At 45.7% G+C, this 19,923-nt stretch overlaps 1 protein-coding gene across 1 annotated transcript; it reads left to right on the forward strand.

Annotated features, from left to right (window-relative positions):
* Window positions 1–4,504: 4,504 nt before the first annotated feature.
* On the forward strand, window positions 4,505–13,503 carry LOC102120735 (putative protein SSX6). Its single transcript, XM_005593448.5, has 7 exons — window positions 4,505–4,573; window positions 5,012–5,126; window positions 5,806–5,901; window positions 7,750–7,799; window positions 9,799–9,934; window positions 12,312–12,416; window positions 12,893–13,503. The coding sequence occupies exons 1-6, from the start codon at window positions 4,505–4,507 to the stop codon at window positions 12,410–12,412; spliced, it is 567 nt and encodes a 188-aa protein (XP_005593505.2). The 3' UTR covers window positions 12,413–12,416; window positions 12,893–13,503.
* The last annotated feature ends 6,420 nt before the right edge of the window (window positions 13,504–19,923 follow it).

Genomic DNA, 19,923 nt, shown 5'->3' on the forward strand with positions numbered 1-19,923 from the left:
TTGTCATAAGAGTGGATTAGTTATCACAAGACTGGGTTTATTATAAAAGGGAGCTTAGTCACATTTTCTCTGTCTGTCTCCTGCACTTGCTTTTGCCTTTCATCCTTCCACCATTACTTACACTGGATAATTTACAAAGGAAAGAGATTTAATTGACTCACAGTTCCACAAGGCTGGGGAGGCCTCAGGAAACAATCATGGCCAAAGGTGAAGAGAAAGCAAAGACTTTCTTCACATGGTGGCAGGAGACAGAAGTGCAAGCAGGGGAAATGCCAGATGCTTATAAAACCATCAGATCTCCTGAGAACTCACTGTCACAAGAACAGCATGGGGAAAACCGCTCCCATGGGGATTTTTAATCCGTGGAGATTACGATTCGAGATGAGATTTGGGTGGGGACACAGAGTCAAACCATATCAAGCCACAAGCCAAGAAATGCTGGCAATCACCGGAAGCTGGAAGAGGCAAGGAACAGATTCTCTCCTAGAGCCTCTAGAAGAGTACAGCCCTGCTGACACCAACTTGATTTCAACTCAGTGAAACTGATTTCAGATTTCTGGCCTCCAGACTTGTGAGAGAATAAATTTATGTCGTTTATGCCACAAAGTTTGTGGTAATTTGTTACAGCAGCCAGAGGGAATTTGGGGTGATTGTAAGGAGTGATGTAAATTATGTTAAAGAACCTTTGCAGTTGTAAGATGCATTTATTCATTCAACAAATAGATGAGGCAATATAGAAGAGCAATTTAAAGCCCAGACTTTGAGGCTGGACGTGGGGTGGTTCACACCTGTAATCCCAGTGTTTTGGGAAGCCAAGGCAGGAGGATTGCTTGAGGCCAGGAGTTACTTCCAGTTCAGTGGGGGCAACATAGCAAGACCCCATCTCTAAAAAAATTGTTTTAATTAAAAATAAATACATACATTTAAAATTGTATACATTTTAATGCATACATTAAAAATACATACATCCTAAGCACAGACTTTGGACTCAATTCACCTTGGGGGTGAATCCCAGCTCTGTCACCCACTGACTATGTGACCTTGAGCAGACTGCTTAATTCTCTGAGCCTCAGTCTCAACATCTGCACACTGGGGATGATAATAGTATTTAACTCAAGAGAAGGTTGTGAAAATTAATGGGAAGATGCACATAAAGGGCTTTGTGCTGGGCTCAAGGGCCATTGCCCTGTCCCTGCCTTAATAGAGCTCGCTGTCATTTTGGGAGGATCTTAGAGAGATCAGGGCTGTAGATGGAAAGCCCAGAGAGGAACGGGGACATGTTGGAGGTACCAGAGATGGGAGTAGGGGAAACTTCTTAGAGAAATTGACTTATGAGCTCCCTGAAGAACACAGTGGGCCCAAATTACATACTCTTTTTACTACTATTATTGCAAATATTATTAATATCAATAGGTAAAACATATTTCTCATTCTTTGGTCTTCTAGAAAAAATATATAGAAGTGTTTTTTTAGTTTAAATTTATGTTTAAAAACTTTTTTTTATAGAGGTGGGGGTCTCACTACGTAGCCCAGATTGTTCTGGAACTCCTGGCCTCAAGTGATCCTACTACCTCCTGCCTCAGCCCCTCAAAGTGTTGGGATTACAGGCGTGAGCCACTGGGACTGGTTCATTGAAATTTTTCTTTTTTCTTTCTTTCTCTCTCTCTCTCTCTCTCTGTCTTCTTTTTTTTTAGACAAGATCTTGCTCTGTGGCCCAGGTAGGCAACAGTGGCCGGATCATGGCTCACTGCAACCTCGTACTCCTGGGCTTAAGCAATCCTCCTACCTCAGCCTCCTGAGTAACTGGGACTACAGGCACACGACCTCGCTAATTTTATTTATCATTTTTTATTGTAGAGATAAAAGACAGGGTATCTCTCTGTTGCCCAGGCTGGGGTGCACCACGTGATCGTGCCTCACTGCCACCTCTGCCTCCCGGGTTCAAGCGATCCACCAGCTGTGGCCTCCCAAAGTGCTGGGATTACAAGAGTGAGCCACCGTGCCCGGCCCAAATTTCTTACGTTAGTAAAGAGTTCCTAGGAAAAATCTCATACATGAAAAAGTTAGAAACTGACAGGAAGGATTTGAGATGGCGACCTGCTTCGTATACACTGCTTATTAAAACTGGATAACAAATGCACCACGGGGGGTGGTGGGGGGGATAGGAAAAATGGCAAGACAAAACCAGCCCATGCGTACTCTGATTTTGAAAGAATCTAAAGAGAAAATCAGAGCATGGTACTCTGAACTTGGAGCAGCCAATCCCAGGGGACGCTTTAGGCGGGAAAATCAGAGTCTCTGCCCTCGCTTTGAGAAGGTTCTGTCCCTGGAGCCTGGACTGAGAGACCCCACGTCAGCTTGGCTTGTCCCGCCTACTGTTCTGACTTCTAATTGGCCAGATGGAGTTCACTGACTGCCCTGATTGGTCCATCATCCTGGGGCAGTGACATCACAGAATATTTTCTCCTCCTCCAGCCACACTTTGTCGCCAACTGCTGCCGACCTCGCCACCACTGCTTTGTCTCTGAGGTAGGTTCTCTTGAAGGGACACCCTAGATGGGCCAATGGGGGCAGATAGAAAAGGAGGAAGCCTCCGCAGGGGCCTCAAGTGCTTGGGCTTCCCAAAATCTTGAGGACTGAAAGACAACTAATGCCTTTCAGGGCGATCATCATGGAGGAGCCTCCCGCCTCGGCCTCGCGCCTACAGGCCTGTGCCATCCCACCCCTGGAAATATTTTTTCATTTTTGTATTTTAGTAGAGACGGGGATTCGTTATGTCGGCCAGGCTGGCCTCGACTGCCTGGGCTCAAGTAATCCTCCCACCTCGGCCTCGGGACTACAGGCACGCACCACCCCGCCCTCACTAGTATTTTTTATTTTTTAATTTTTTTTTAGTAGAGACAGTTTCGCCATGTTGGCCAGGCTGGCCTCAATCGGCAGGGCTCAAGCAATCCTCGTGTCTATGCCTCGGGACTACAGGCACGCACCACCCCGCCCCCAATAATATTTTTTATTTTTCATTTTTTAGTTCAGGCGGCTTTGCTGTGTTGGCCAGGCTGGCCTAGACCGCCTGGGCTTAAGCAATCCTTCTGCCTTGGCCGCGGGACTACAGAAGGGCACCAGCCTGCCCACGCTTTTTTTTTTTTTTTTTTTTTTTTTTTTTTTTTTTTTTAGTAGAAACCGGGTTTCACTATGTTGGCCAGGCTGGCCTCAACCTCCTGGGCTCAAGCGATCCTCCCACTTTGGCCTCAGGACTCCAGGTGTGTGCCATTCCACCCCTGCTAGTTTGTTGTTGTTGTTGTTGTTGTTGTTTTTAGTAGAGACAGGGCTTCACTATGTTGGCCGGGCTGGTCTTGACCTCCTGGGCTCAAGCGATCCTCCCACCTCGGCCTTGGAACTACAGGCAGGAGCCACCTCACCCATGCTGTTATTTTGTTGTTATTGTTGTTGTTAGTAGAAATGGGGTTTTGCTATGTTGGCCAGGCTGGCCTCGACCTCCTGGGCTCCAGAGATCCTCTTGCCTCAGCCTCGGGACTACAGGCATGCACCACCCTGCCCCCACTAATATTTTTATGTAATTTTTTTTTTTTTTTTTAAGTAGAGGGTTTCGCTAGGTTGGCTAGGCTGGTATCAACCTCGTGGACTCAAGCCATCCGCCCCCCTTGGCCTGCCAAAGGGCTGAGATGTTACAGGCCTGCGCCACCACCCCCAGCTAATTTTCTGTGTGTTTTTCTTTTTTGTTTGTTTGTTTTTGTAGAGACGGGGGTTTTGCTGTGTTTCCCAGGCTGGTCTTGACCTCCTGGGCTCAAGTGATCTGCACACCTCGGCCTCCCAAAATGCTGGGATTACAGGCGTGAGCCACCAAGCCTGGCCGATTGCTGCAAATTGAAATGCCCCCCGTTCTCTCTAAGTGATGGAGGGCTCTTGTAGTCTCCGAGATTCTAGCTCTCTTCCTTCTAATAATTTACCAATAACCCAGTAATAGCCTCTAAATCCTTTCATATTAGCGATGCTCATTTCTCTTCAACAGAACAGAACCCCCCATCCCTCTGCCTGATCAGATCCATCACCAGAGAGACCAAGTTACCTCCGGGACTCACTTCCTTCCCTTTATTTATTGAGTGGGGGTGTCAGAACGCACCCACTGGATAAAATTACACAGTCACGTCCCTGCCTCCCCGACAAGGGTCTGTACATCTTTCAGGGTAAGCCTGGCCCCAGGGAAACTACTAACAACATTAGCCAATCCCCTCCCAAAGACTCAAGGCTGCTATGCCCATAGAACCTGTCATCCCCAATCAGTACTTCTCCCAGAGACCCCTGGCTCCCTGTTTTCATCTGACTTCTCCCCATGTCTTTACTCACGGACAGATAAGCCCCGGATGCAGAAATGCAACACCTGATTCCAGGTGACTGAGTGTGGCCGGCCTTCACTGATTTCTCCCTCCACAGGACTGGAAAGACTCAGGCTGTTTCTCTTGCAGGTCAGACTGCTCCCGGTGCCATGAATCGAGACAACGCCTTTGCAAAGAGACCCAGGGATGATGCTAAAACATCAGAGAAGAGAAGCAAGGTGAGGTGACCTGGAGGGGACAGAACAGTGGTCCAGGGGACAGAGTAGGGTGACCAGGTTTCTGAAGAGGGGAGGACAGAGGTACTGGGGACAAGGAGCAGGGTCTCGGGGGAGATCTGGACCCTTGGGAGCCTCCCACCCTCGCTCTGTCATCACCTAGCATCCCTGGAGACAAGTCTGTGGCCGTGCACTACATTTGGTGACTCTCACTCCATTCTGCAAGGTGGGAAGAGAGCCAGTCAGCAGCATTAAAGCCCTACTGTGTGGCAGGGGAGAAGCTGGGGAAGGTCCCCATGTTGTCTCAGTTAGCCATGGCATCAACCAGGACGGATTATCATCCCCACTTCCCAGATCCAGCACACAGGAAGCGGCTCCAGTTGAATGGCAGACATGCCTAGCTGAGTCACAGCCAGAATTTCTTTCTTTCTTTTTTCCTAGGCCTTCGATGATATTGCCAAATACTTCTCTAAGAAAGAGTGGGAAAAGATGAAATACTCGGAGAAAATCAGCTGTGTGCATATGAAGAGAAAGTATGAGGCCATGACTAAACTAGGTAACAGAAAGTTCTAGGAACAGACAAGTCTGGGGACACATGAGCATCCCTTTTCCTGCCTAGGCTACTTCTTAGGCTGCAGAAAGTACCCCACATTTTCCTTTTGTGCAGGGAAAAATCACAAGGCAGCTTCTGGGTGTTCTGCTCTTCCGTATCCTATCAGGGCTGAGGGCAGGGGCTGGCCACAGTGGAGCTTGTACCTAGATCCTGCACGTTTCTCTCCCGTAGGCGTCTGATGAGCCCAACTGTCTCTGTGGCATCACAGCACATCTCCCACCCTACCTTCCTCCTTTCGGCTTCTCTCTCTCTCTCTCTCTCTCTCTCTCTCTCTCTCTCTCTCTCTCTCTATCTATCTGTCTCTCTCTGAATCAGTCACCTGGGCTAGAGTGCAGTAGCGCAATCATAGCTCAATGCAGCCTCGAACTCCTGGGCTCAAGCAATCCTCCTGCCCAGCTTATGGAGTAGCTGAGGCTACAGGCACATGCCACCATGCCCAACTAATTTTATTTTATATTTTGTAGATATGGGAGTCTCTCTATGTTACCCAGGCTCTTCTTGAACTCCTGGCCTCAAGCAATCCTCCCGCCTCAGCCTCCCAAAGCACTGGTACGACAGACATGAGCCACCGTGCCGGATCTAAGTTTGTCCCTTAAGGAATAAACATTTTGCTTCTTTCTAGGTTTCAATGTCACCCTCCCACCTTTCATGCGTAATAAACAGGCCACAGACTTCCAGGGGAATGATTCTGATAATGACCGTAACTGCGGGAATCAGGGTGAGTAGATGGGAAGGGGCTAGAAAGGGTCTCCTCAAGCCCAGTTGCTCTTCAGCTCAGCTACCTGGGAAAGATCCTCAGACATTTGTTCCCTCATACACAGCAGGGCTGAGTGAAAACAAAATTGCATACAGAAAGTTAACTACAGAGGACATTCATAAAATTCTAAAACATGCAAAACAATAATATGTATTTTTATGGATAATAAGTAAATGGTAAATGCATGAAAACATGAATGTGAATAAAAAGCCATCAAATTGAGGGGACTGGCTGTAAATGGAGAAGGAGGGGGGCAGGGATTGGTGAGTGCTGCACAGACAGCTTCAGCCGTGACTTGTTGATAGTGTGTTTTGTTTTGTTTTTGTTTTTGTTTTGAACTGGAGATTTGCTCTTGTTGCCCAGGCTGGAGTGCAGTGGCACAGTCTCAGCCCACTACAACCTCTGCCTCCTGGGTTCAAGCGATTCTCCTGCCTCAGCCTCCTGAGTAGATGGGATTACAGGCGCCCGCCACCATGCCCAACTAATTTTTGTATTTTTAGTAGAGACGGGGTTTCACCATGTTGGCCAGGCTGGTCTCAAACTCCTGACCTCAGGTGATCCACCCGCCTCAGCCTCCCAAAGTGCTGGGATCACAGGTGTGAGCTACTGCACCCAGCCCGTTTACAGTGTTTCTAATATTCTGAATAAATAAATCAGTCCTAACATAGTCATGGGGTAATGTTGAGATGCGACTGAACTCAATATTATTCCCCATACTTTTCTGTGTGTTTGAAATATTTCTTTTTTAAAGGACTTGTTGTTCTTGCTAAACACTGTTAATGAATCAAAGGACAGTTAAGAAAATATTAAAAGTGAAAAACAAAAAGAAAATGTTAAAAGTGTAGATCCGCCAAAAACTTCCAGAGTTTGTTTCATTAACAGCATATAGATACTGGATAAATATCTTAAGAGAGAGGGTGATGAACACATGACATAGTAAAGATCGCTGTTTCTCTGTATTTTATTAAAACCAAATAGTCTTCTCATTCCCAAACAACCCCAATTCTCCGTGATGAGCTTGGAAGTGAGTTTGAAAGAGTGATCCCTCATCCAACACAGAGAGCTTTCCCACTTGTCAGTGAGCGGAGACAACAGTATGTGAAAAAAAAGACAGGTTCTTGCGTAGAGAGCTTTGTGCATTTCAGGAATATAAAGGGGACATATGTGTTTACTTGCTCTTCTGCTCTGACAATGCAATCATAAGACAAGGTCAGAATGTCCAAACTGTCTCCAATAGACCTATTACTTCCCAACAAACAGGCCAGATTCTACAATCTCCCACAATCACTACAAGAGGTCTGAAAATCCAGTGCCTGAGTATCTGCCAAGCTTTTGACTTTAAAGGAGTGTCTTTATACTGAAAATATTTCAGAGCCACTGGACTAAATCATCCACGGTTCATCACACATTTAACAGCTTAATTGACGTACTTATGGTATGTACACTTCACCCATTTGAAGTGTACAGTGATTTTTAGTTGTTGCACATCTTGAGTGGATACAGTTCAGTTTCCCAACAAATCATTTTAATTATCTGGGAGAAAGTGAAAGATATGTAATGGAATAAGATGAGACTGTGATGGGGTTTAACCCCCATTTGATAAACTATGAGATGGAAAATTCTGAACTGATGCCACAGATAAGTGAACCAACCATTACTAAACGTAATTCAGAAGCAAATCTCAAATAACTCCTCAACAATGAGTGGACTCATAACCCTCTGCTGCAGAATGCCCTGATGCAACAGAAGTCTCTCTAGAGTTTGGAAATCTTTCCCAACAAATTAAAATTCTGATGTATTCTCTTTCAGTTGAACGTCCTCAGACGACTTTCGGCAGGTTCCAGAGAATCTTCCCAAAGGTGAGTATCTCTCAAATCTAAAGGACCAGAGAACCTTTGTCTCTCCACGGATGTGAATACAGGTAAGAGTGGGGGAATATAAAAAATGCCCTCATTGCCTCCTTCTCCCCATGTCTATCACAACACCTGATGTTAGCATCGACGGCTTGATAATACTAAGAGTTGTCATCCTTAATACTTCTTTTGTTTTCATAGTGATGCCAGATACTACTTTAAGCAGTTCACATGGAAGAATTAATTTAATCCATAAGAAGACCTCTATGACGTTGTTTCTGTTATTATCTCCAAATAATAATGAGTCACACACTTCAGTTGTCATCCATACAAAAGCCATGTGACTTGGCGCAAATCTTCTAAGTTCTCTGAGCTCCAGATTCCTGGTCCATGCAATGGAAGTAAAGAATCACAGTCCATGTTTTAGATCATGGTTATCAGCAGCATAATAATAAAATGAGGCTATCCGGTACAGAGATGTTAAAGAATTTTCCTGAGGCGCAGTGGCAGGGGTAGTCTAATCCAGAACTCCAAGCCATTTAAAGCTCATTCACGTTTGCATTTGTTTATGAAGTTCAGATGTTGCTCACTAGGGCTTTACCCCATAGGGCCTGCCGGTGCTTCTGTTGAGACACCCACTCTCAACAGGAGGGACCAGCTGGCCTCTGCTCTGTTACCGGGCCGTTTGCATGGCTTAGGAATCGCTTTGACTGTTGACCCCTCCCTACTGTGAGCTCCTTGAGGGCCTTGTCTGCACCTGGGGCATCTGGGAAGCCCCAGTCCCAGCCCAGGGGATCCCTCGGAGGCCCCTGAATGAGTGACCCCACAAGTGCAGATTCAACTCTGGTTTAGAGGGTAAAGGGATCTGGGAGTTGGGTTGCCAGTGTGGAGACCGAATTCAAAGAAGTATCCAGAAAGATATTGTTATTATTATTACATTTAAACAGTGTTTACAAGCTCAGAGAGGACTTTCCCTTAGCCTATTTTACATGTATTGTTCATGTAAAATATTGTTCATGTAAAATCGTGTATTGTTCATGGCATTGTAATGCCAGTCGTGAGCCTTACTTTGGGAGGCCGAGGCAGGCAGATCACAAGGTCAAGAAATTGAGACCATCCTGGCCGACATGGTGAAACCTTATCTCTACTAAAAACACAAAACTTAGCGGGGCGTGGTAATGCCTGCCTATAGTCCCAGCTACTCGGGAGGCTGAGGCAGGGGAATCACTTGAACCGGGGGAGGGGGAGATTGCAGTGAGCAGAAATCACGCCACTGCACTCTAGCCAGGCGACGGAGCAAGTCTCCGTTTCAAAAACCAGAACAAAAACAAAATCAAAACAAAACAAAAACACAAAAATAAAAGAGTAGCTTAATATTGTTGGTCAGTGACACATCCCAATGCAAGCAGAATTGGTATGGGTACCATCTCACTGAATTCCACATTCAATGTTGGTGCCTCGGTAGGGTGGTATGCCATATCTGGTACTGCTTTCTTTGATGTCTGGATTAATTTCAGCAAACCATTTCTTTCCCTCTCTCTTCCCAGTATTCATCGCCCCACATCATCTTTCCCAGCAGCGTTTTGTCCCCTCTCTATGTCTTTACATTTACTCTCCCAGCAGCAGTCTACAAGCTTATATTGGGATCCCTTGTATTTTATAGAAGCTCTTCCTTTTGTAGACCTTGTGAATTCTTAGAATGCTATTCTACAAAACTTCTGTACACCACACTCTCAATTACATGGAGATTTCTGCTGTTTGCACAAATGTCAGTCTTGAAAGAGTGTGAAGATAAGCATTCTAGCCCTGGAATTCCACCCCATTCATTTAGGCCATTCCTTTCCCTTCTAACCTCCCAGGTTTCTCCTTATTTAGGTAAGTGTAACTCTCCCAGCGTTGTTGAGAACATTGATTAAGGTAATGCGTGTGAAGACGCTTTGTAAGCTCTAAAGCACTATAGAAATGTGACTGATACTGTTTTATCTGTGACCTTCACATTATAAAGATCATGCTCAAGAAGCCAGCAGAGGAAGGCAACGATTCGAAGGGAGTGCCAGAAGCATCTGGCCCACAGAACGATGGGAAACAGCCGTGCCCCCCGGGAAAACCAAGTACCTCTGAGAAGATTAACAAGACCTCTGGTAAGAGGAAACAATTCGGGAACAACCCCTCTGGCTTCCCTGGCTATGTTCAGGTGTGGGGACTGGGTGTGTGGCATGGATCCCAGACAAGCCTGGGTCCGGGCTGGGCTGATGAGCTCGCCCAGCTCCAGATGAGATGTTAGACATGACTTCCAGAGACACAGACTGGAGTTGACGTCCGTATAAAAAACCACGTGACTTGGGGCAAGTCTTCCAAATTTTCTCAGCTCCAGATTCCTAGTCCATAAGATGGAAATAAAGAATCATAGTTAATAGATTGTTTGGAGGTATTAAATTAAATATAGAAAGCCTGATGACATGAAAGGTGCTCAAGCAATTCTGTCTGTGATAACCTGGGATCATAGCTTATTCAGCTCAATGCCTGATACCCAGTACAGGTGTACTTCAGAGATGTTGCAGGTTCGGTTCCAGACCACTACACTAAAGTGAGTCACACACGTTGTTTTTTGTTTGTTTGGCAGTGCATAAAAACATTATGTTTACACCACAGTGTAGTCTACTAAGTGTGCAATAGCGTTATGTCTAAAAATGTACATACCTTAATTTTAAAATAATTCATTGTTAAAGATGCTAACAATCTTCTGAGCCTTCAGTGAGTCACACTCTTTTTGCTGGTGGAGGGTCTTGCCTCGGTGTTGATGGCTGCTGGCTGATCAAGGTGGTGGTTGCTGAAGGGTGGAGTGGCTGTGGCAGTTTCTTAAAAGAAGACGACAATGAAATTTGCCACATCGATTAGCTCTCCCTTTCGTGAAGCACATCTCTGTAGTATGTGATGCTATTGGATAGCATTTTACCCACAGTAGAACTTCTTTCAAAGTTGGAGTCAATCCTCTCTAGCTATGAAAGTTTTAGATGGCGTCACCTTCCAATAGAAGGCTATTTTATCTATATTGAAAATCTGTTGTTTAGTGTAGCCACCTTCAACAGTGATCTTAGCTAGATCTTCTGGATAAGTTGCTGCAGCCTCTCCATCAGGGTTTGCTGCTACACCTTGCACTTTTATGTTATGGAGACGGCTTCTTTCCTTAAACCTCACAAACCAACCTCTGCTAGTTTCACACGTTTCCTCTGTAGCTTCTTCACCTCTCTCAGCTTTCATGGACTGGAAGAGAGTTTGGGTCTTGCTCTGAATTAGACTCTGGCTTAAGGGAGTGTTGTGGCTGGTTTCATCTTCTATCCTGACCACTCAAACTTTCTCTATTTCAGCAGTAACGCAGTTTTGCTTTCTTATTCCTGTGTTCACTGGAGTATTAGTATTATTATTTTCTTCAAGAACTTTTCCTTTGCAGTGTATACTATTATTTCCTTCAAGAACTTTTCCTTTGCATTCACGGCTTGGCTGTTTGGTGCAAGAGGCGGAGCTTTCAGCCTGTCTTGGCTTTCAGCATGCCTTCCTCACTCAGCTTAGCCATTTCTAGCTTCTGATTTAAAGTGAGAGACATGCGACTCTTCCTTTCATTTGAACACTTAGCGGCCATTGTAGGATTGTTCACTGTCCTAATTTCAGTATTGCTATGTCTCAGGAAATAGGGAGGCCCAAGAAAAGGAAGAGAGGCAGGGAAGAGCTCATCCGTGGAGCAGTCAGACCACACACAACATTGATCGGTTACGTTTGTCATCTTCTGTGGGCGCAGTTCCTAGTACCCCCAAAGCATTTACACACAACAGGATGACTATAGTCAATAATAATCGTACATTTAAAAATAACTAAAAGAGTGTAATTGGATTGTTTGTAACACAGGAATAAATGGTTGAGGGGATGAGTACCCTATTTTCCATCATGTGATTATTACGCATTGCATGCACATATCAAAACATCTCACGTACCGCGTAAGTATATACACCTACTGTGTACCCAAAAAATAAAGAACAAAAATTATTTTAAAAGACTAAAAGACAATTGCAATGATAACATCAAAGCTCACTGATCACAAATCACCTTAACAGATATAATAGTAATGGAAAAGTGTAAAATTGGTGAAAATTTCTAAAAAAAGAAAATGCTGTATCTGCGAAGCACTATGAAAATGAGGTGCCATTAAACAAGGTATGCCTGTCTGCCCTTAACAAATACGTGCAGAATGAAAGGAGGTATGGGTCAGCGTTCCCGTAAGTGAAGATGTTGGGAATCTAAACCTCACAACGGAAGGAGCCAGAAGCTAAAACTTTAATTGGCATTTGGCCTGTATTGGTGTGGGTCCAAGGTCTCAGCCTCTCTAGCCAGAGAATGTGAAAAACTGGGTAAAGAAGGCCCATGGGCACTTGGGAGCAGGGAGGCATCTCCTGTTTTTGAGAAAACAGAGCCAACACTCTTCAACCTACCCAACCCTCATCTTCCAACTCTTCTCCATCATAGGACCCAAAAGGGGGAAACATGCCTGGACCCACAGACTGCGTGAGAGAAAGCAGCTGGTGATTTATGAAGAGATCAGCGACCCTGAGGAAGACGACGAGTAACTCCGTAAGTGAACCTTCGGCTCATCCCCCACATCCCTGCAGATGTGCTATTCTGTTACGGTACCGGTATCCCATCTTGTCACTTGTTCCCCAAATCATTCCCTTCTCATAATTTTCTAGGGTACAGCATTGAGGCTGAATGATGAGATTTCCCATGCTTCCATGCAGGGAGCTTTCTACTCCCTGCCCTGTATATCCAGGGATCCTCCCTACCCAGGATGCTGTGGGCTCCCAAACCCCAGGTCAGCCCTGAGATGTGGGCCACACCTTCCTCTAGCCTAGGAATGGATAAACCAGGTGAGGAAGTCACTGTGGCATGAGCGGATGGTTCTCTTCGAGGAACCGTGGAAGGTGTGTGCAGGTCCCGAGGTAGGGCAGAATCAGAGTGTGAAGGGTCTAAAGGTCAGGAGGAGTTGAGACTGAGTTGTCACACGGTGGGAACTCACTGCCACTTACTTTCCTTCTCTCTTCTTGCCTCAGCCTCAGGGATGTGACACATGCCCATGATGAGAAGCAGAACGTGGTGACCTTTCACGAACATGGGCATGGCTGCGGACCCCTCGTCATCAGGTGCATAGCAAGCGAAAGCGAGTGTTCACAACAGTGCAAAGTTGAGCGTCATTTTTCTTAGTGTGCCAAGAGTTCGATGTTAGCGTTTCCGTTGTATTGTCTTACAGTGTGCCATTCTGTTAGATATTATCCTTTTCATTGATGAGCAAGACATGCTTAACGCGTATTTCGGTTTGTATATCCATGCATCTACTTAAAAAACAAGTATAGTCAGATATTCTCTGCATAGAACAGCACTACCCTCCTCTCTCCCCAGATGTGACTACTGAGGGCAGTTCTGAGTGCTTAATTTCAGTTTCCTCTGCATTTACACATACACCACACACACCTGCGCGCACGCACACACACACACACACACACAGTCACACCAAGTACCACTATAAGCATCTCCCATCTGCTTTTCCCCAGTGCCATGCGTCCTGGTCAAGCCCCCCTCACTCCGTTTCCTGTTCAGCATGTACTCCCCTCATCCAATTCCCGTGTATCAGTTACTGACAGTTAATAAACCTTTGCAAACGTTCCCCAATTGTTTGCTCCTCTCATTATTGTGCACACAGGTCTGTGCACATGTGTGAATATTTCTTTAGGAAAGATTCTTAGAAGTGGAATTGCTGTAGCAAAGGAGTCATTTATTCAACAAAACACCAATGAGTGCATCCTCGTGCTGAGCGCTGTTCTAGGTGCTGGAGAGACATCAGGGAACAAGGCAGGCAGATGTTCCTGACCACCATTCTAGAGGAGGATGTTTCCAGTTGGTTAGTTGGTTGGTTGGTTGGTTGGTTGGTTTCTAGAGACGGGGTCTTGCTCTGTCCAGGCTGGAGTGCAGTGGCGTGATCATAGCTCAATGCAGCCTTGAACTCCTGGGCTCAAGCGATCCTCCCACCTTCGTCTCCTAAAGTACTAGGATTACAGGCTTGAGCCGCCGTGCCTGGCCTCCAGTTTTTATTTTGATAGAGACCATACACTTCAGTCCTGGAGCAGGATTCTGCAGCAGGTGGTTGGGCATCTTGGCCTTCGCTCTCTGAACAATTTTCAAGTTAAAGATCTGGGACCATCCATTTGGGAGTATGTGGGAGGAGACACAGATGAAATCGTCATCTGGGGAATGTGGAGGAATGAGGAAGATGCGTGCACTGTACACCCTGTGATGGAAGGGAATAGAAGAGTCCACTTAGTCTCCATGCAGGGGAGCAACGGTGGGAAAGTCCCCTGGACAGAAGCATGAGACTGCCCATCAAGGGTCTCACCAACCAAGGGTCTGGGGGCTGGGGTGGGGACGATGATTTGGGAATGCGTCAGTTCTTTCTCACAGGTACCACTGCACGGTGCAGAGGGGAAACAGTTGTGGGGAAGGGAAGGGCAGAGGGGAGTCTATTTTAGAACAAATCGCTGTGTGTGATTGGAGACATTAAGGCTGCATTCACACACAACGGACTTGAAACACCAGCCCCAGGTGGAGGCAGGATCAGAGCTGTTTTGACTGTCCACAACCCATCACCTTGGCCTCCTGGTTCTCCCCAGCCTTGGAAGGAGGACACTATCATCATTATGCCTATATGATAGATGAGAGACGGAGTCCCAGACAGATGGTAGGCATCTTGTCACAGGTCCTACAGCTGGCAGGTGCAGGAGGGGCTGAGTTTGGAGCTCACCGACGTCAGAAACATTAAGGAGGACAGGTGTGTGTGATGGAAGGAGGGAGAATTGAACAAGCCCTTCGAGAGGGAAAGTGCAGGGAGGGAGAGGCAATCGTGGTCATAGTGGGGACAGTGGGAGACAGAGATATGCAGTGTGGGCAGAAGAGGGTCAGGCAAAGAAGCAGGGGATGCCCAAGGCCAAGTGTGAGCTGTCACAACCACCAGAGGGGGAGGGTGCCAGGAAGGAGGTTGTGGGGCTCCAGGAACAGCAGAGGTTCCCCAGATCTGTGAGCATGCCCTGCCTGGCACTGCAGGAAGAGGTGGCTGCCACCCGGGTCAGTGTGGACGTACCTTTACCTGTGTCTCAGAGGAAACAAATTCTATTTTATCCCAATATAGTTCTGTGTTACACAAATGTAACATTCGGCTACTAAATATCGAGAGCCTTATCCTCCATGCAAATAGAGGAGAGGATACCCTGAAAGAGATACTGAAGGATTTGATTTTTCTTTCTCCCTGGGAAGATGGGATCCATAAGTTGGGTCCCCCAGCCCACAAGACAGGTGCAAGGAAGGGTGGCTGGAAGATTGTGAGTCATGACAGGGAACATTTTTCCTCAGGTTCCTTGGGTATATAAAGTTCCCGACTATCTGTCTATCATGGACAGATAAAGAGTGAATGTGGTCCCCTCTCCACAAATGTGTTTCTCTCCTTCATTATTACTGTGAAGGGCTGAAGGTCCATCAAGTTCTGATACATTACTTTGGTTTGTCTGTCTGTCTGTTTTTGAGATGGAGTCTCATTCTGTCACCCAGGCTGGAATGCAGTGGCGAGTTCTCGGCTCACTGCAACCTCTGCCTACCAGGTTCAAGCGATTCTGCTGCCTCAGCCTCCCGAGTAGCTGGGATTACAGGCGCCTGCCACCATGCCCAGCTAATTTTTGTATTTTTAGTAGAGACGGAGTTTCACTGTGTTAGCCAGGATGGTCTCGATCTCCTGACCTCGTGATCCACTGGCCTTGGCCTCCCAAAGTGCTGGGCGCGATGGCTCATGCCTATAATCCGAGCACATTGGGATGCCTAGGTCACTTAAAGTCATGAGTTTGAGACCAGCCTGGCCAACATGGTGAAACCACGTCTCTACTGAAAATACAAAAATTAGCCGAGTGTAGTGGTGAGCACCTGTATTGCCAGCTACCCTGGAAACTGAGGCAGGAGAACCGCTTGAATCTGGGAGATGTTGGTTGCAGTGAGCTGGGATCATGCCGCTGCACTTCATCCTGGACAACATAGCAAGAATCCATTGCAATACATTAATAAACATAAAAATAAAGTAAAATAAAATGAAATAAAACAAAACAATTGCTAATTATTTTTGTATTATGATCTTTGAGCTCCCTTCTTGTTGCCTAATATTTGTTAAGCCAGTTCTCCCAACAGGGTAATGTTGGCCTAGTGCTTCAAGATGATTGCTAATACAGATGGAACTAACAAGATGGAACTTGATGCTGAACTCCAGACAAACATGCCTGATTTTTTTCCCCTTCTGACCTCTTTGTGTCGCAAATGTGGCCCATGTCCCTGATACAGAATCTCTTACCTTTCCCTTGACATGGGACAAAGACAACCGGCCCAGGTCCATCCTGGCATGGAGTGACAATGAAGCCTCACTTTAAGATGGCTGATCAGTGAGGTTTTCAAAGAAAGATGTTGATCAAAAGAGGGAATGTGAAAGCTGATTGTGCCAATGAACCAGCTTCTCCAGGGCCAATGAGCCTCATTCCAAAACAATATGTAACATTTTTCTTTCTAATAAAACTTCCAACTTCTCTTTGTTTGTTGGACATACTGAAGACCACCCTAGTCCGTGTGTATGCCCTGAATTGCAATTTTGTGATTCCCAAATACAGCATTTGATTTAGGGATTTATCTCTATAATTTATTTTGACTTTGACACAATTAACCAGTATGATGTGTTGAAAGGTCGCCCCGCCCCCGGACAAGGTGAGTATTATACTGAATTTTAAAACTCATTCTAGGCCGAGCCTGGTGACTTGCGTCTGTAATTCTAACAGTTTGGGAGGCCGAGGTGGGTGGATCACCTGGGGTGAGGAGTTCAAGTTCAGCCTGGCTAACATGGTGAAACCCCATCTCTACAAAAAATACAAAATTAGCTGGACCTGGTGGCACATGCCTGTAATCCCAGCTACTCGGGAGGCTGAAGCAGGAGAATTGCTTGAACTCAGGACACAGAGGTTGCAGTGAGCCGACATCGTGCCATTGCACTCCAGCCTGGGCAACGAGAAGGAAACTCTGTCACGAAAAAAAAAAAAAAAAATCATTCTATTATAATCCTGATCATTGATTTGCTTTGCATATTACTATGGACTTGTTGAATATCTAGGTGGCTGTAAATTATGCAGAGAAAGATAAAAACAGCAGTGAAGATAATTAGAAAATTGCAGTGTTACTATAAAAGAATAACAATAGGGGGAAATTGTAAGGGTAACTAAACATAAAATTGAGATTTTCCTGTTGCCAAAAGGGCAAGAAGAGACCTTTCCCCATTTCACTTTCCTTAGAGCATTTTCTTGAGAAAATTTGTATTTGTAAATTCTTGCTTTGATCTGTAAGCCTCTATCCACCCTATAACCCAGGAATGTCTTGAACTTGAACTCCAGGCCTCAAGTGATCCTCCAGCCTCAGCCTACCAAAGTGTTGGGATTACGGATGTGAGCCACCATGCCTGGTCCCTAGAAATGTCTTTCTTCAGGGCCTTGGAGCCGTCTCTTTGAAATAAGAACATCAAGGAAATCAAGGAAGATGATGTCCCGGTCTCCCTGTCACCAGCCGACTTTAGCCTAGGTGCCTTGCTCCAAGCTGTAAGCACCTGCTTGTCATAGAGATATGAGTTTTATTTTTCCTTCAGATAAAGGCAATTAACTGACAGAGATGGGTACTCCAATTACTTGGTGAACTTTGGACTTGCCTGGGAGTATTTAGTTTTCACACTTGGCTGCTGCTGTACAACCAGGCCAATTACCTACATACCTGGACTTTCTGGTTTCTGCTACCACCTTTTTGATTGTTTTGTTTTGTTTTGTTTTGTTTTGTTTTTGAGACAGAGTCTTGCTCTGTCGCCCAGGCTGAAATGCAGTGGTGTGATCTCAGCTCGCTGAAAGCTCTGCCTCCCAGAGTCAAGCAATTCTCCTGCCTCAGCCTCCCAAGTAGCTGAGATTGCAGGCTCGTGCCACCATGCTGGGCCAATTTTTTATTTTTAGTAGAGACAGGGTTTCACCATGCTCGCCAGGCTAGTATTGAACTCCTGACCTCATGATCCTCCCGCCTTGGCCTCCCAAACAAGCCTGGCCTCTGCTACCACTTTTGGATTGTATGAAACACTTCAAAGTGTGGCATCTGGCTTCCCAGACAGCTGCCAAAGGGGCAGGTGATGCAATCTGGAAGTGTGGAAGAGTTTGTGCCGGTGGGGTAAATTTTGACCAATAAGAAAAAGAACCAGGAGTGAGAGCCAGGTACGTAAATTCCCTCTCCTCTCCCCATGCACCGTTCCAAGCATGGTTTCTCAGTATAGTCTGTCTAGAGGTGTCCTGTATGGCCCAAAGCCTGTTTCCTTGGGAACCTGAGCTAAAGTAATGGGAATTCACACACTCGAAGACAGTGTTAAGTGTTGTGGAGGACCCAGATCTGGGCAGAGGAAAATTATTCCAATAAGGAAAAGGACAATTTGAGGATTTGGAATAGAGGGAAGGACTAAAAGAACCAGTAGTAGAATAGCTTATGGCTAATATTTTTGGAGAAAAAGGCAGTTCTGGTGATTTTTGCAGTGAACTGCTCAGCTCTGGAAAATGTATACGTCCTTTCTTTCCATCAGTATCCCCTATGAAATCGTCCATAAATTATTCTTTTATTACTCTCTATTACCTGTGAAGTGAATTTTCTTTTTTTCTTTTTCTTTTTATTTAGAGATAGAGTCTCTATCCACCAGGCTGGAATGCAGTGGTGCCACCTCGGATCACTGCAATCTCTGCCTCCTGAGTTCAAATGATCCTGCCGCCTCAGCTGCTCTAGTAGCTGGGACTACAGGCATGCACCACCAATGCCCGGCTAATTTTGTGTGTGTGTGTGTGTGTGTGTGTGTGTGTGTGTGTGTGTTATTAGTAGAGATGGGGTTTCATCATCTTGGCCAGGCTGATCTCGAACTCCTGACCTCAGGTGATCCACACCCCTTGGCCTCCCAAAGTGCTGGAATTAGAGCTGTGAGCCACCACACCCAGCCTGTCAGCTTTCTTTTGGAGAATAAAACAGACTGGGTTTTGTGCCAAAATTCAGGGGAAGCTGCACCCAGACAGGTAACAAAATATTATATACATTCAATAATAGATAGGGTTTTACATGCCAATAATAACCATTTAGAAAACCAAATTGAGAAAAATTACACATATGTAGTGACAAAAGTACATAAAATATCTAAAACCAGATGATTTGGAGCAAGACGGCAGATAGATCCCGTGCCCCACTCAACATTCCATCCAACTGGGAAGAAAATGTTTTCAAGGGTCAATTCTTAACAGTAGAGGAAAATAAGAAAACGTGTCAGTGGTCCACCAGATATATTGAGACATTCCTGGGAGATAGAGTAGATGGGATCAGACTGATGGAGAAACCCAAGGAGACAAGACCACAGCTCAAATCACTGCAGGCAAGAGATGCTGTTTGTCTTTTGAGACAGACTTACTCTGTCACCCAGGCTGAGTGCAGTGGCATGATCTTGGCTCCCTGAACTCTCTGTCTCCCAGGTTCAAGTGATTCTCTTGCCTCAGACCACACAGTAACTGGGATTCACAGGCACCCGCCACGATGGCCGGCTAATTTTTGTATTTTTACTAGAGATAGGGGTTTCACCATGTTGGCCACACTGGTCTCAAACTCCTGACCTCAAGTGATCTGCTTGCCTCTGTCTCCCAAAGTGCTGGGATTACAGTGTCAGTCACTGTGCCTGGCGAGGAGATGCTCTTTGTAACAAAGCCCCTTAAAAACTCCAAATCCAGAATCAAAAAAACAAAACAAAACAAAAACAAAAACAAACAAACAAAAAAACACCACACAGAACGGGAAGGGGTCTTAGCATAATCATCAGGTAGGTTAACTTAAAATTTCAGTTGAAACATCTGAATCAGCCAGGTTCCCCTGCAACACCACACTCAGATTAGCTGGCAGTAGCCACTTTCGCCTGTAAGATGAAACTGCTAATCATTCATTAAAGACAGTGAAGGCTGGCGAGGTG

This window comes from Macaca fascicularis, chromosome X, assembly GCF_037993035.2.
Source record: "Macaca fascicularis isolate 582-1 chromosome X, T2T-MFA8v1.1".
Lineage (NCBI taxonomy): Eukaryota > Metazoa > Chordata > Mammalia > Primates > Cercopithecidae > Macaca > Macaca fascicularis.